Source organism: Filicampus tigris, chromosome 16, assembly GCF_054856515.1.
Source record: "Filicampus tigris isolate MCC_2025a chromosome 16, RoL_Ftig_1.0, whole genome shotgun sequence".
NCBI lineage: Eukaryota > Metazoa > Chordata > Actinopteri > Syngnathiformes > Syngnathidae > Filicampus > Filicampus tigris.
In genome coordinates, this window is record NC_141232.1 from 8,893,369 (window position 1) to 8,909,124 (window position 15,756).

The window sequence follows — 15,756 nt, forward strand, 5'->3', positions numbered from 1 at the left end:
CTCGCCGTCCCTTGACCAAACTAAAGATGGCGCCTGCCCATTGACTTATGTGTCTATTCGTAAAATGACAGCGACTTCTAGAGTCTGTGAATGCACAGACTTTAAAGTTGCAATGACAGAACTTTTTTATTTGTGGTTTCTGTTGCAGTATATTGCTCTCTATGCTGCAGAAAAAAAGTAATGCAGGAAGTCGCAGCTGTGTTTGTCTGACACGCACAAATTTCCAAGAATACTGACTGCTAATTTTATTTAAACTTACTGCAAATTCAAGAATGCGTTCACAAAGGTGAACTTTTGAGAAAATGGGAGAAGGAATGCAATTTTTAAAAAGTCTTTAATTAATATACTGTATTTAAAATTAAACATCTGAATTGCATTCTACCACCTCCAAAGGCACAGTCATACTAAAAGTAGACCAAATCCATAAACACTGCCACTCAACATCTTTAGTTTACTGACTTTGTATTTTTATAAGAAACAATACACTTTAAAAAAGAAACATTTTACTCAACAATGACTTTTTTTAATCATCTAAAGGCGTGATATGTAATCAGCCAGGGTATAGATTTGGACTCCCTAATAGATGTGCTGGTTTGAGGCTTCATACGGCCCTTAAAAACAAGTAGGCCAACATTGTGGTGACTAAAGCGTCAACGTAAATACAACACGAGCATGTCATTATTAACCAATCGTTACTGACAGTGTTTACGAAGGTGGGTTTATGAAGCAAAACAAAGCAATTGGCAGGAATGCATTGATGTGTTGGAGGACAGAGCAGACTAAACGTCACCACGCACTTCAAAACCGCAGGAGTGTGATGTTCATTTAAAATGTGACACCTACACCTTACAATTTAACACGCAATACTTCAAAGATAAAAAAGATCTCAAGAGGATTGTGTCAGACTTGATGTATGAGAAGACAACATGTGCAATGAGGCTAGGTCTAGCCTGTGTGTGGGTAAGTCTTCAGATATGACATGAGGATCGGCAATAGAACATACAACCACAAAAAATGTCTACAATGTGTGACATCAAAGCACCTTACACTGCACAACAGGTTCACTTAGTGACAATATAACTCAAAAGAATGGGAAATTAAACAGTGGGATACATTACTGTTCTTACTCAGGCACAGGAAAGATAATTTCAAACAAGGATAGACGAAAACAGGCTTGGCACAGACAGAAAAATATCAGGAAATGCAAGGACAAAATTATTTCCCCGAGGAAAAAGGAGGGCACATAAATGTTTGAAATCAAAACAATGATGAAGCACTTGAAACATAAACGTGTGACACACTCAAGATTTTTGCAGCAACACATGAGAGTCCTTATTCCACAGCTGTGGCTTTATCTGTACAGGTGAGTAGCAGCTGTGACAGGCACTCCTAGAAAACACCAATGTCTCTTTGCAGGCAGTAAATTGAACATGTCTCCCATGTAAAAATGAAAAGTCTTAGGAATAGCCTGCGGGTGAAAAACGTGCCGTGACTCACAAATACACAATCAGACCTACACACTTTGACGTGAGCTCCATGTTCATTCAAACACACTGAGAACACAGTGGACACACACGCAAGAAGCACACTAATAATTTCCACAAATTTGAATTTCCGGAAAAAAAAAAAAAAAAAAAAAAAGATTAAATGAAATTAAAAAAAATTTGTAGACATTTAAAAGCTCAAGGTCCAGTTATACACATTGCTCCTCCTCAAGTAAACTTTGCAGACGCTCACAGCACAGTGGGTTCAATGATTCTTCAATTAAGCAGTGACATTTTGTGAAAAATATGTCACTAGTTTCACAGACAGGAGACAGCCAGGCTCTAAGTGCGCCAATGCAGTGACTGGGCAAAATGCCTTCTTACAGATCTACACAGGTGAAATTCAAAATGCACAGTGCATCATTTTGTTTTGGGGGATCCATGTCTTCCAAACCACTTATGTGTTCATTTAATCCATCGAAAACAAGTGTATGTGTGCATTAACCGGCGAGAGACAAACAGTAAGCAGGACAGACCGCAGCAAAACTGTGCACAACATTTACAATAGCTGCTGTATATACACGTGCCTTCTTTTTGTACGATCAGTTCTTCCTTCTAGTGGTCTAACGCTGTTTAGTTATCAGCTGGTCCTGTAGTGAAGAGGACCCGCTGGTCTGTTCTGGCCAGCTTGGCGGGCGGCTCCAGTGATTCGTCTCCTAACACCACGGCATCTGACGGCAGGGACAGCTCCTGACTTTCCTCATCACTTTCCTCCTCCTCTTCCTCTTCTTCTTCTGAACCACACACACCAATGAAAAGTTTTCTTAGGACATATTGAAACGCATTTGGAATGAGATACTGCTGCATATGAGCGCTATTACCTTTGTCACCGTCCAGCATGATTAGACCTCGTCCTAAACTGGCAAACTAAGCACAAGACAAAGGATTTGTGATAGTGACTATGCATATGATTATTTGTTGTGTTTAGCCATGCCCGGATGTGTGTTACCTCTCCCATGACGGCAATGGGGGTCTCTCCTTTAGCCTGGGCTACTCGATGCTCTATCAGGTAGTACATGTACTCGTCATACAGAAGGCGAATCAGGTGAAAGGAGCCGAAACTGGCAGCACTCCGCAGGGTAAGGTCCCGAATCACCATGGAACTGGAGATCACATGAGAGTAGTTCAGCCACTATGTAAATTCAAAATGCTTACCCGTTGATTCTACTGTGCCATACCTGTAAAAGGACCACTTGAGCAGGAACAGCTTGGCAGCTTTCGGGAAGGTAGGGCTGTGTTGGTGGGGTTTTAACACCTGGGAAACCACACCGTCCAACCAGGCGGCCCACTGCTCCAAGGAATTCTGCTGCTGGAGGGTCAGCTTAAAGTCCTGCTCCAGCCGTTGCACGACGCGGTCTTCGCAGCGGCACACCCACGAGGCCTGCTCCTGCACAGGGTGAACAGGATGAGGTCAGTACGAGATTAAGATGGTCGGACTCAGTGTAACGTTGGCAGCATTAAGAAAGTACGTTCACCTGAACGTTAGCAAAGTCAACGCGGTTGAGGTCGGAGAGCATTTGGTTGATCTGGGCCGTGTTTTGGAGGACAGCGCGAGCGGCCTGGGCCAGGTGGTTCAGACTGGTGTAGCGGCGCAGTGTCTGCGCAAATGCGTTGGCTGATGTTACCTGACAGAACAAGAAAAATACAGAGAGAAAAAATACGTTAGTGATGCATTTTCAATTTGAGCCCACTGTCACTACAAATAGAGCAGCCGTGTACCTTGATGCGAACCATTTCCTCAGGAATGTTCATCATTGCGTTGGTCAGCCAGCTTTCCAGGCTTTTGGCAAAGTTCCGGATGGCTTGAGTTAAGGCACCTGAGGGCAGAAGGAATATGGTATTCAAGTAATAATCACAAAAGCAACCAGTTAAGTAGACTGTTTAATTTAAAAATGAAAACCAGATGTCTTCGCCAGAAATTAAGGTCATTATTAAAAAAACACCAAGAGATTCCTTCACAGTGTTTTCTCTTTCTACACCTTACTTTGAAAGACATTACAAACTAACTACACGGCCACACTTCTTTAAATATCTTACTGGGGATTGGCCTGAGGACATCAGGGATGAGGATCTCCACCAGGCCCTGATAGAGGCTGTTGTCACAGTCACGGCTCCAGCGCAGCACCGGGTCATACTTGCAAAGCAGCACCAGGCAGGACTTTGGGAGGCGCTTTTCTGATTCATCGTGACTGGGAAGATATACAGAGCTTTAATTAATATATTTCTATTTCTAAAAATGTCTTTGCATGTGTCGGACAAAAAGCATTTTAAAATGTTAGCCAATACATCTCATCCTGTGTTACCACAATCAGTGGTTGATTTGCATAATGATTACATTGGTTAATGTGACTCAATAATCCCTCAAAGAGGAAGTCAACCCAAAGGTTTTTTTTTTGAGAATATTTTTTATGCAAACCCACTACTTGAAACAAGGCATTCTGATAAATATTGCATTTGTGGAGTAAGCGTTAACCCACCCGTTTTTAGCCATTTCTGGGGGCGGCCATTTTGTCACTTCTGTCGACTGAAAATGACATCACAACTGCACAGGGCTCAGGTAACGATCAATCACGGCTGACCTGTTTTCTGAAGCTGAGCCGTGATTGGTCGTTACCTGAGCCCTGAGCAGTTGTGATGTCATTTTCAGTCGACAGAAGTGACAAAATGGCCACCCCTTGTGATGGCTAACTAACAACGGGTGGATTAACTATTAATTAATTATTCCACAAATGCAATATTTATCAGAATGCCTTGTTTCAAGTAGTGGGCTTGCATAGAACATATTCTTGAGAGAAATCTGTTTGTGTTGATTTCCCCTTTAAGTCACTATAGAGTACACTTCCTTTTTTTCTGTTATGTAACAGGTATGCTCCTGAAAGATGTGAAGCCACATGCTGATAGAAGCTGCAAAGTCTAAAGTCATGTAAAACAGGGATCACACTCACACAGCCAGTGTGGCATCTCCAGCCTGACTCTGACTGAACCTCCAGAAACTTTTCCAAAGGGTCTCCACTAGGGTGAATTGAAGATTGACCATCACGTCCAGTATGGCCTGACAGAGAAAAAATGCATCATAGCACAGCTTAGCTTCCACACAACGTCATGAAATCATTTTATATGTTGGAACCAGCTAACCTGATTCCTCTGCCTTCATTACCTCACAGTGTTCTCTGTAGAGCAGCTGAAAGCTTTTTATGTGATCCAGTTCAATACCCTCAGGCGGGGACTTCCCCTGGAGGTCAATATCTGGGAACTCGGGAAGTGTTCTGGTTGCATCTGACCAAAGGACACATGACACGAAAACTCAATTAGAAAGGTCATTAAAGAGAGGGAAGGTGATTTGCCATCACAATTATATGAAAAGATGGCTTCCGTTTACTGCCACCCAAAGAAAACAGCTCACCAAGGAACTGCTGGTACTGCTGAACCTGGGTGCTGATGTCCACCTGTCCAGAACCCTGCTGCTGAAGTTGTTGCTGTCCTGCTCCCGGAGCTGTCCCATTGGTCATTCCCTCCACTTTATGCACAGGCTTCAACCTGATTAGACAAGAAGAAAGTACATGAGACAATACGGGCACAATCACCATGATTGAAACAAAACAATCCATCTGGAAACATTGAAAATAAATATCATCGAAATGTGTGTGCCTCTGTTTTTGAGAGAAGGGCTGCTGCCTCATAGCCAGATGTTGCTGATCTTCCATTAGGCGGAGAAGAGAAGAGCCTGCCTTGATTCTTAGACCATAGTAGTGGTATTTAGAATTGCCCCTGTCGGGTACAGAAAAGGTCATTTATTTCACAAGTTCAATCTGCATTGGAAAAAAATATATATATAACTTATATAACTTAACTGCCTGAGAAAAATGACTACGCAGAATAACCTTTTTTTTATTTCAAATGTAAATTTCATCGATGAACAAATGAACTTACAGAGTCTCTTCTCTAGTGTCAAACTCACAAACACTCACACATGATGTGTTTTCATCACAGCCCACGTTCCCTCCCACACAAAGAACATTTTCCAAGGCTTTAAGATATTGCACACAATTTAAGAGCCTTGAGATGGATGCCACAGTATTAAAAAACAACAATCTAGGCACTACTTTTAATGCAAACAAGTTATCAATCGAGATGAATGCTGTGGCCCTTTAATGATGTTCATCAGCGTTATCAAGAGAGGGAGTGAGTGAGTCTCTGCCATTGTCTCAGATAAGTGTTCTCTCATATAATATCAGAAAAAGAACAGACACTAAACATGTGGCATCATATGAAAATCACGCAGCCTGTTGCCAAGTCGTCTGTTGTGTCTGAAAACGTTATAAATGGTTCTACACGTGTCTAAATTCAATGACACGTCTTACCGCGTGCCAAGGCGTCGTGTACGCAGTCCCATGAAAACAGATCGAATGAGTTTCCCGAAAGAGGCAGCATTAACAGGCTCGAGTTTCTGCTCCTGGCAATGCAGCAGATAGTGGCAGTAGAGGGTCGAGCGTGGCAGACTGACTCCTTCGGCAGTTTCGTAGTTATCCAGCAACCACTGTACCTGACCGGCAGGCAAGGGAAACGCGGGAGACTGATGCAATTAGCAGCTATAAAGCATTCAAACATTCAAAACACAATTTAACAAACATGCATACACTACACACAGAAAGATAGAAGGGGCTTTTGGGTGAAGGTCAAAAAAAGTTCATCTTCAAAGGCTGTAAGTGGATTTTTGGTTCATCCAGAATTCACCCAAAAGCCCAATATCCCTTACTTTTTTCAGTACAGTTAATATGCCTGCTTTTCAAATGTACACTACATGCACATGTATGTTCTATTCAATATACAGACACAAAACAGCTAATGTTTGCAGGTCATTTTGAAATGAAAACACAAATACCTTTGTGTGCGTGCCGTGGCTTACAACATTGGTATGCAATGAATTAATGACCTGGAAAACTGATGGAATGTCTGCCAGACATAAGTTGCTCTCACCATTATCATATGGAATTCTATATGATTGGGAATGGCAAATAGAGTTTTGGGGCTTTTCAGGCAAATCAAAGGCGCCCCTGCACATGCACTGCAATGGTATGAAAGCAATGAGGTCATGATTTGTTTGTTTGTTTGTTTTTAAGCTGGAAATCACAGTTAAAAATATGGTTTGCTTCAAACAGCCTCAAATGGGTTCGACAACAGAAAGCTTGTATTGCACAGGGTTGAATTGCAATTCTCTCGTGGTGGTCATCCCCGCATTTTTAATTGTGCTTTCCACTTGGCGACATCAGTGCACGGCACCAAAGAGTTGTGCAAATGAAAACAGAATGACAAGAAATTCCTTCGCCTGGAGCCTATGCATACCTTCTTGTCTGCCGACGGCACGCTACTCTCCTCGCCCTCTGTTATACTCACAGTGGCCGGGGAGGCGCGGGCGGTGTGGGAGTAGCTCTGACTGTTGCCGGTCGACCCGCCGCTGCTACTGCTGCTGCTGCTGCCCAACATGTAACCCCCCTGGATCACATAACTTCCTGTGGCACCACCATTAGTGCCTGTCCCATCCCCTGACCCATTTGTGGTACCACCTGCGGATACCACCGTGGTCCCTCCCCCTGTTGCACTGCTAGGCTGTGCCACAAACATGGACACGGCTCCTGTCGTGCCAGTGGTCACAGAGACGGTTAGAGGCGTACCAGGGGTGGAAGCCTGAGTGCCTGAGGTCGGCTGACCTTCATAATACTGGCCAGCAGTGGTCTGCGTGTACAGGGCTGTGTCAGTATAAGGGAAGGTGCCGGAACGACTGGATGGGAGATTAAAATAAGTGTTAGATCCTCGAGAAGTGAAACTAGGAAAGTGAAGAGTTTGTTAGCCAATGTTGCAGTAGATAGGAAATGATTCTAACATAGTGCTGGTGGTGTAGTTGGCATCTCCTCCTTCCACATACTGCACCTGATTGGTGTACACATGTTGCACCTGCACTGGCGCAAGCTGCTGTTGGACCTATGGGAACACAAACGAACATAGATTTCTACAATGTCAACAAGGGCCTGACCAATTAATTGGCAGGTCGATTTGATCGGCTGATGTTAGCTATTTTAAAATCTGCAAAAATCCGCCAATTTTTGGCAAATTTATGCATAGTGTGTGTGTGTGTGTTTGTTTAACACATTGACGTCTTACAACATAGACAATGATAATGACAATCAAACTTTGTCCCGCCTAAACAAATTGCCTTTTTGCAGATTTTTCTCCCTGGTGTAAAGTTAAACAAATACTAAAGAACAATGTAATAAACTAGAAAAACTGTCAAATGTTCTGCCGGTAATTCATATCTTTATTTTTGTAAACATTTAGGGGTACATTTATTTTTTTTTTTAATTAATCATTTATCGGAATTTTATTCTGGCAAATATTGGAATCTGCAATGGCCCCCAAAAAATCTGCATGGTTCGGGCCCTGGTTTTACATTTTATATACAGTGGTGCCTTGAGATACAAGTAACCCAACTTCCGAGTTTTTGAGATACGAGCTGTCATTCAGCCAATTTTTTTCAAGTGCAAACTTGAGATGCGAGAGCTGTTTTGAGATGCAACTAGAAGAGTTTGGTAAATAGTGAACAATTCATCATAAAAGAGGCTTGAAACTGCAATGCCACTCTCCGTTTTCGTGCCCAGTGCAAGATGCGGTCGAAATCTGCACAGGGATGGGTTAGATTTGGTTTTGGTATTTTCACAGATGCACGCAGCTTAGCACAGTTAAAAACAGGTGTTTTGCACCGTTGTGGGCATGAACTTGATTCGTCACCAACAAAAGCGTTTCCTCAAAATCTCTTTGAAATCTACACGGGACAGGCACAGTCTTTGACATGGCGGAAGAAGAAACTCACTTACTGCAGTCTGTGCAGGAGATCGAAGCGTGCTAAGCACATTTAGAACGAACTGCAAGCAGACCTCCACATGCAATAGATGTAAAGTTGACCGAGGAGATGACAGATCTGCAAAGCGGGCATTTAGAGACCACCCTTCCACCCCGATCTTATGTCTGTGTGTTTCCATTCATTTTCGATAGTGAAGGAGGATTTGCAATATGAGCGTTTTAAGTTACGGTCACGGAATGCATTTAAAGCGTATTCCAAGGCACAGCTGTACTTTAAAATAGTCACTAACTGATGAACATTTTGAACTCCACAGCTGCTATCTCCCTTGTGTCTCTGACCTACTTGGTTGTAGCTGGTATCAGCAGGCAGCTGGTGAGTCTTTCTCCATGTGCATAGAGAACCAGTAGAATGGCTGCTTATAATGAATGCTGTCCACTGGGATCTAGAGGAGTTTTCCAGTCTGCAGTCTGCTCTGGGGCCTAAGCGCTGTCCTACACTGCATGACGCCATTCTTCCATAGATTCTGCTCTCTGACTAATGCTGTCACCCCACTGCTAAAAAGGAGCTAAATGCCACCACGTGCATGATGTGGATGATAATTTTCAATTGTATATCATGTTTCAGAAGTTATAATGATGACTTTACCTCAGGGCTGATATGAACTGGCTGTAAACTGGTGACATTGAGCTGCGTGCCGGGCTCAGTCTTGGCTATCTGCGAGGTGGCCTGGACCACTGACCTCTGTGCAAACAAAGATATGAGGAGCTCTAGGGGCTGCAAGGGAAAACATGCAAAGGTGTTTTGCACAAATGGCCCGTTTACCTGCTGGGCTGTTTGGACCTGCTGAACGACCTGCGTGGGAACTCCGGTCTGCACGACAGCTGGGGGGGAACTGGAGTCGGATACACTGTCGCTTGAGTGGAGGGAGCCCTCTGCTAGACAAATAACATGTATAAGTTGGCAACAAGATGTTCATATACAATTGCAATTGCCATTGACTACTAGTGCTATGTACCATTCCTGCATTTCTTGGTCTGTTTTTTAGGGCGGGCTCTGATTCTCAATACTCTAAGCTATATTTCATAATCAAGCAGGAACATAATTTGATTCATGTTTGTTAACTAAATGAATGTCTGTTGTGTTCTTTATCGTGACTTTACATACCGTATATGTAATGGAAATATATGATGATAAAAGATGTATTTTAGTAGGTCTGGCGAGGAACTGAATTTAAAATGCTTTTGGACTGAACCAGTTTGGGAAAACCTGCTTGAAGCTCTGATCTACTCAGACAATGTGCAGTGGGGTGGACTTTGTGAAATATAAACATTTATTCGATGTTATTAAGTTAATATCACTCTACTCTGTGTGTTGATGTAGGCGTGCAGGGCTAAAAGGTGTGGCGCTTTACCTGTAACTGTAACAACGATGTATTGAGGAGCACTTTGGCCATTTCCAGACTGTGTGGGGGAGCCTTGGATTTCTGCTGTTACATAATGTGTCTGTGCAGGCTGGGTCTGCGCAGCAGACTGGGTTTGACTTTGACCGCCAGCACTGGGCTTCTGGGTACTGATGGATGTGGCTTGTTCACTGGGTGCAGTCTGGGCTGTCGGGGTGACAACGGTAGGGGTAACCACAGTGGTCTGAATCTCAGCCAGGAACTGAGGGGCAGTTGCTGATGTGGAGCTGGCATCAGGCTGTCCAGATGTGACAACAGTCCCTTGGGATGGGGCTGTTGGCTGGATCTCGCCGACATAGCCCGAGGTGGCCATTACACTGGCTGGGTAATTACCCTGGAAGCAGGAAACAAGTAAATCTAAATATCTTAGGGATATGTACTGGCTGCTAGGAGTTAAATTCTGCATGAACAAGACAGTATGTATGCTGAACACAGACAACTGGAAGCCTCTTTTCCTTTTAGTAGCATAAAGTAATCAATAATTAAGTCATTTAGACTAGAGTGCAGTTTGTCAAATACAATAGGGAACACACAACGCTATTATGATGCCATGTTATTACCTTTCTACATCAAGTTCCTTGAAATCAGGCATTTGAAATAAAGGTTGGAGTACTTGCTCCATTTGTTCCCAGGATGCAATTATGGTTGTGAATTACTGCTTGCCAGTTAATGATACAGCTAATGTGGAAGCCACCAGTGAGGTGGAGCATCAGTAGTGTCTTATTACCTGTAATGTGATCATACTGCCTCTCAACTGTAGTACAAGGTAGCAAACTAATATGATGCATTGCCAAATACTGTGCTATTTTGTAAGAAAAAAAACTCATCGAACAATCTATAGATGTCCAATAAACGACAAAGCGTACTTCTAAACACTATGAGGTGTTAGTTTTACATTGAACAATGTGAGTGTACTTTACATTGGTGTATAACTGCACCGCTCTGAGAGGCACCCATGTCGTTTAAGTAAATAAACATGCATATTTTTGTAAAATAATTTATTTTTGCAGAACCTTACATAAAAGTCTGTCAGTGGATCTCATTAGTTTGTGTTGGTGTACCTAATGCTGTAAAGTGGTACGGTGTGCGTTTTACGTCACGATGTGAGCGCTAATCAGGTGTGTCATGGGAAATTACCCACTTCTACTTCATTAGTCCGAAAACAGAAGCTACATTTACTCTGTTATATTTACTTAAGTTACTATATTTTTGTTTATTTGACAGAAGTTACTCACCTGTTACACAGTACTTGAGTAGTGTTTTCACTGAATGCTTATGTTGATCAAGAAATTATTTGTAGGACTGGTTTTTACTTTTACTTGAGTCATATTATTTTGAAGCAATAGTACTCTTAATTGACTTAATATTTTGCTACATCTTTGACTGAAAATTGTTTATCTGCCACAACTTTTCTAAATTTGATCAGCTCTCTATGTCAGCTCTATATAGAGTCAGGCAGAACATTTAAATGCTCTTTTACTAGATAGCAGAGAGTACAATTAACCTGCATATTCATCTGTTGCCATTCATGCAGAGGAATAATACTTGCGCATTCAACTTTACAGGTTTGGATTTCCCACTAAGTACAATTGTTGGTAAACTGAGATGGGATAATCGTTATTCCTGTGTAAATTTACATTTTGCGACATTTTTGTTTGGTGATGTTCTGTGATATTTTTCTAATCTAAAATGTTCCTCCTTGGCTCATTAAGGGTTAGTAAACATCAAATTGTGACTGGGGGCCCAAAAGTGGATTTGAAACTCCAAAACAGGCCACTGTTTGATGAACAAGATGAATGGAGAGCCACAACATTATTATTTCAAGACAAACGATAGCATTGTACCTTCTGTCAAATCTTATAAAGAGAAATTATTCCATGTTGTTATATGATATTATAACGAAGAATACAGGACACCCACACAGACGCGTTCTTTTTTGCCACGCCTCTTCAGTCGTCAATGTCCGCCACATGCCCGAGCTGGCTGCCTCTCTTCACTATTATGAGTATCTACAGTATATTAAAAACAGCACGATCGTTTCCCTATTTCAACACTATCTCATTTATTGTTCACACGTTCTTCGAATCTTGGCCATCCTAAATCGGCACCTCTTTGTGTATCTAACGCTGTGTTGAGACGTTGTTGAATCTGCGTTGTAGGAAATGGACGAACAGCGAGACACTGCACGGTTAACTAGGAACTCTTAAATATAACGCCGTGGAGGGGTTAAAACAACATGAGCCAGGTGTGGCGTGACTCTACTGACGGCAAATATGCCTCCAACAGTGCTCCCGAGCGCCCCAACAACCGCCATTTTGTAACTGTTACCTTTCGCTTTTGACATCGCCATAACAACGGCCCGCAGCATCCGTGGCTGCGTCGTCACGGCAGACAGACTGACAAGCCAAAGACGAGTGGGCGCAAATGGCCATACTCCGGAAAGCCACGCGACACATTATCGCCATTACGGCTAGTTTGCAGAGTAATATTACAATCCAGCTGCTTGACAGAACAAGGGTTAAAAAAAAAAAAGCTAGCTACATTTCATCCTGTAATGCACGTAAAATATTCCATGTGCGCCACGGGCTTCACCTGTGATTCCACGTGTGTATTTCCCGGCGTTAAATGCTCTTCTTTTAAATTTATGGCCGATTCAGTCGTTGTTGTTGTTGATTCTCGTTGCCGGGTTCTTGTCGCCAGGGCTACCGTGGCTATGGCGCTTCGTCCTCACCAGGGCAACTGTTGCTACCCACCCCGCTCCCTTTCCTCCCCCCCTGCGTGCCTCTGATTGGCTGGCTACGACCAAATTCTCTTAAAGTGACAGTCTGTTGCATTTTTGACGACAAAGCCCTACACGCCCATTTTCCCGAACTGTCTAACCGTCCCCAAGCAAGTAGGTACAAAACAACACAACTCATCGAAATCGAAATAATTGAATATTAACCCGTCATTTTTATAGTTTTTGGAGAAAAGAAGTTACTGGAAATTCAACAAACAAGAACAGCCCGGTTGCCTCAGTTTAACCTTTGCGAATTACCAGATTGAGAAAGAAAAACAAATGTTTTTACAAGCAACATTTTAATCTACGGAAGATGATAGTAACTTTGATTTATTTGACATAAAAAGAAGACGCACATACCTGCATAGCATTACACTGTACAGTATTGCAACAAGGCTGCAACAAGGCACACTGCTCTCTGCATTCATCAACGTATTAAATGACTATGGCCTGTGTATGTCAATATAATACACTTCAGTACATTTGTAGTTTCACATTTAAGTTTGGCAGACAAGTAACATCTTTACGAGTACTTTCTGAATAAATTAGAACGAAAACAACTCCTTACTAGCAGCATAGTGGACCAATGGTTATCAGCACATCTGCCTCAAAAGTTCTGAGGTTCGAATCACGGTTCCAGCCTGACTGTGTGTACAAAGTACTAGTTTGCATGTTTGCTTTGTGCTTGCATGGGGTTTCTCCAGATACTGCAGCTTCTTCACACTTTCCAAAAACATGCACATGACATTAGGTTAATTCAAAACTAACTTGTCCATAGTAGTGAATATGATTGTGTCATGCAAGTGACTGTCAACCAGTCCACGGTTTGCTCCGCTTCTCGCCCAAAGTCAACTGAGATAGGCCTCAGCTCACCTATCAATGCCCAGCAATATAAATGAATTGACCGTGTGTGACTTTTATGACTCTTTTTAAATGAATGTCGTACTTAAAATGTCATTTTGTTTCCTTGCCATTGTCATATTAATTTCAAATTCATCAGGCTATTGTAATTTTTCCAAATGAATGACCTTTGACTATAGTGGCTCCACAGATAAAAGATGTTTTATTTTTGTGTGACTCATAACTAGAGCTCTATGTTATCAGACTTTGAAAATGTCACCAGTAATGGCTCCATTCTCTCTGCTCACCTTTCTGTTAAAGAAATTGCAGGAAAAAGTCATTATCAAGAGCACAGGGTGGTATTGTGGAAGTCATACAAATTTGAATTATTAATTTAAAATGGCAGAATGGTACAGTACATAGATAATTGTTATTTTTGGTTAAAACTGCTTTAATATATTGTTATAGTGCTGTTGGTGAGTTGTATTTAAATTTTCAGGAATATATTTATAGTGATTTTTTGGGGGTCATGTAGATCTGATATTACCATGGAACTGAAGGATTTATATTGATTTGACTTATTTATTAATTGCCTTACTTACTAATTCAACTTCAAGTAGTAATTGAGAGGGGTAAACACCGGAATATATACACTCCCTTGCCGTAACATTTGGTCAAAATATAATGAAATTTAACACAAGAGCGCTTTCTGAGTGTATGCGTGAAAGATTTGTCACATAGAGTAATACAAGAAAAATGATATTCTTGCAAAACATGTTCATATTTTATTTATGCTGCTCAAATAATTTGACTGGTTCACATGATCAGTCTCATTGTGATCATTACCATTTACCCACGATTCATGATTGTGACATGTTCTGCATATGAAATTCACAGACAAGAAAGGTGATTAATGCACTTCAGGTGCTTCCGACCTTCGGACCGCTTTTTATTCTTTATAAAGGTCTCGGACTGTATCTCCATTTCGAATCTTCTATTCTCTCAGAGGATGCTGAATGCGTAATATGCATGACAGCTTTATAAGGCTTCAGACTGCTTTATAAACCCCGTTTGGGTCACTACATAGTCAAAGCTGTTGCAGACAGGCAAACAGATACCCAATTGCTGCACGACACAAAGAATTTGCCCTTCTAGCTCTGCTTTTAATTCCTTGGGGTACTATGTGGAAAGTTATGCTTCTGGCTCTGTGTCTGCTGGCAAATGAAGTTCAGCCTATGGACAACCCAATTTACGGCGTCAAGCTCTGTGGTCGTGAGTTCATTCGATCAGTCATCTTCACTTGTGGTGGCTCACGATGGAGACGATCGCTCAGAAGTTCAGGTGAGGCACTAACATTTTCTATTATGTAAAGGAATTGCTGGGATTTCACATCCTTTGCTTATATGTGTAATATTATTATTTATTTCCAATTGTATTCACATGAAACTTGTAGAATTCCTTTGAAACTCAACTTTTACTCATTTTACTGCAGCAGAAGACCTATTCAGCTCCCATCAAGAGTCCTCGGAGGAAATGAGTCACCATCCTGTGATGGAGAATATACTACAGAGAAACAGAGATCTGGATTTCATACCAAGTGAAAACCAAGATAGAATCTTCAGCCGGCCAACTCGTTCTTTTATCACAGAGGAGATTCTTGACGCCTTGAGGAAGGCGGATCGCAAGGGCCGGGACGTGGTGTTGGGTCTTTCCAACGCATGCTGCAAGTGGGGCTGCAGCAAGAGTGAGATCAGTTCCCTTTGCTGAGAATTGAATGCAACAATTGCATACACAGGCTTACTTATGTTATTGTACATTATTAAAAATAAACACTCACATGAACGCATGCATTCATTCATTCTTATGAACCTTTGGTAACTTTATTTTATCTATGTAAAACCACTGAGCTGTTTTTATTTGTCAGATGGATGGATGAATTGTATCAGAATTATTTTATGTTACGTGTTTGTTTCATGTGGCATTCAGTGATTTGATAACATATTTTTGTCAAGATTGTATTGTATAATTAATAAATACCTTTTGTGTTTGTGTTATCAGATGGTTTGAAAAGGTATTCAATGTAGCCAACGATCATTTGCATGTGGCAGCACAAAACACTGTCAGCATTGATTGACTGTAGTCATTTTAATTCACATCTGAATTACCTGCATGTGTCTTGCTTTCTTTTACAAGTCTGTGCATTGCCAAAGCACTGACATCGCCTATGGTATCGCAAAATAAAAAAATAAAATAAATAAATGAGTGAACTCCTGATCCT

At 41.7% G+C, this 15,756-nt stretch overlaps 2 protein-coding genes across 9 annotated transcripts; one reads left to right on the plus strand and one right to left on the minus strand.

Annotated features, from left to right (window-relative positions):
- Positions 1–315: 315 nt before the first annotated feature.
- rfx1a (regulatory factor X, 1a (influences HLA class II expression)) lies at positions 316–12,599 on the minus strand. 7 transcript variants are annotated; one of them, XM_086055431.1, is made up of 18 exons: positions 12,452–12,599; positions 9,812–10,193; positions 9,223–9,332; positions 9,046–9,141; positions 7,426–7,523; positions 6,939–7,323; positions 5,906–6,117; positions 5,193–5,312; positions 4,948–5,081; positions 4,702–4,820; positions 4,490–4,596; positions 3,582–3,733; positions 3,264–3,361; positions 3,020–3,169; positions 2,723–2,931; positions 2,494–2,647; positions 2,366–2,411; positions 316–2,278 (listed from the first exon to the last, which is right to left on the minus strand). In XM_086055431.1, exons 2-18 carry the CDS (start codon positions 10,170–10,172, stop codon positions 2,118–2,120), a joined length of 2,712 nt encoding a protein of 903 aa, XP_085911557.1. In that variant the 5' UTR covers positions 10,173–10,193; positions 12,452–12,599; the 3' UTR covers positions 316–2,117. The 7 variants fall into 7 exon arrangements, with proteins under 7 accessions (XP_085911557.1, XP_085911555.1, XP_085911558.1 ...); XM_086055429.1 differs by having other exon boundaries at positions 5,906–6,087; positions 6,888–7,323; XM_086055432.1 differs by having other exon boundaries at positions 5,906–6,087; positions 9,223–9,335.
- A 1,799-nt stretch (positions 12,600–14,398) lies between these two features.
- rln3a (relaxin 3a) lies at positions 14,399–15,696 on the plus strand. 2 transcript variants are annotated; one of them, XM_086055435.1, is made up of 2 exons: positions 14,399–14,819; positions 14,971–15,696. In XM_086055435.1, exons 1-2 carry the CDS (start codon positions 14,660–14,662, stop codon positions 15,243–15,245), a joined length of 435 nt encoding a protein of 144 aa, XP_085911561.1. In that variant the 5' UTR covers positions 14,399–14,659; the 3' UTR covers positions 15,246–15,696. The 2 variants fall into 2 exon arrangements, with proteins under 2 accessions (XP_085911561.1, XP_085911562.1); XM_086055436.1 differs by having other exon boundaries at positions 14,974–15,696.
- The last annotated feature ends 60 nt before the right edge of the window (positions 15,697–15,756 follow it).

Excerpts from the sequence above, each read along its gene's own strand:
- rfx1a (XM_086055426.1), bottom strand. The coding sequence starts at position 10,172 with ATGGCCACCTCGGGCTATGTCGGCGAGATCCAGCCAACAGCCCCATCC. Across the intron at positions 5,313-5,905 it reads ACACGACGCCTTGGCACGCG|GGGCAATTCTAAATACCACT; the intron begins GTAAGACGTGTC and ends TGTACCCGACAG. Across the intron at positions 2,412-2,493 it reads CCATTGCCGTCATGGGAGAG|TTTGCCAGTTTAGGACGAGG; the intron begins GTAACACACATC and ends TCTTGTGCTTAG.
- rln3a (XM_086055435.1), top strand. The coding sequence starts at position 14,660 with ATGTGGAAAGTTATGCTTCTGGCTCTGTGTCTGCTGGCAAATGAAGTT. Across the intron at positions 14,820-14,970 it reads ACGATCGCTCAGAAGTTCAG|CAGAAGACCTATTCAGCTCC; the intron begins GTGAGGCACTAA and ends ATTTTACTGCAG.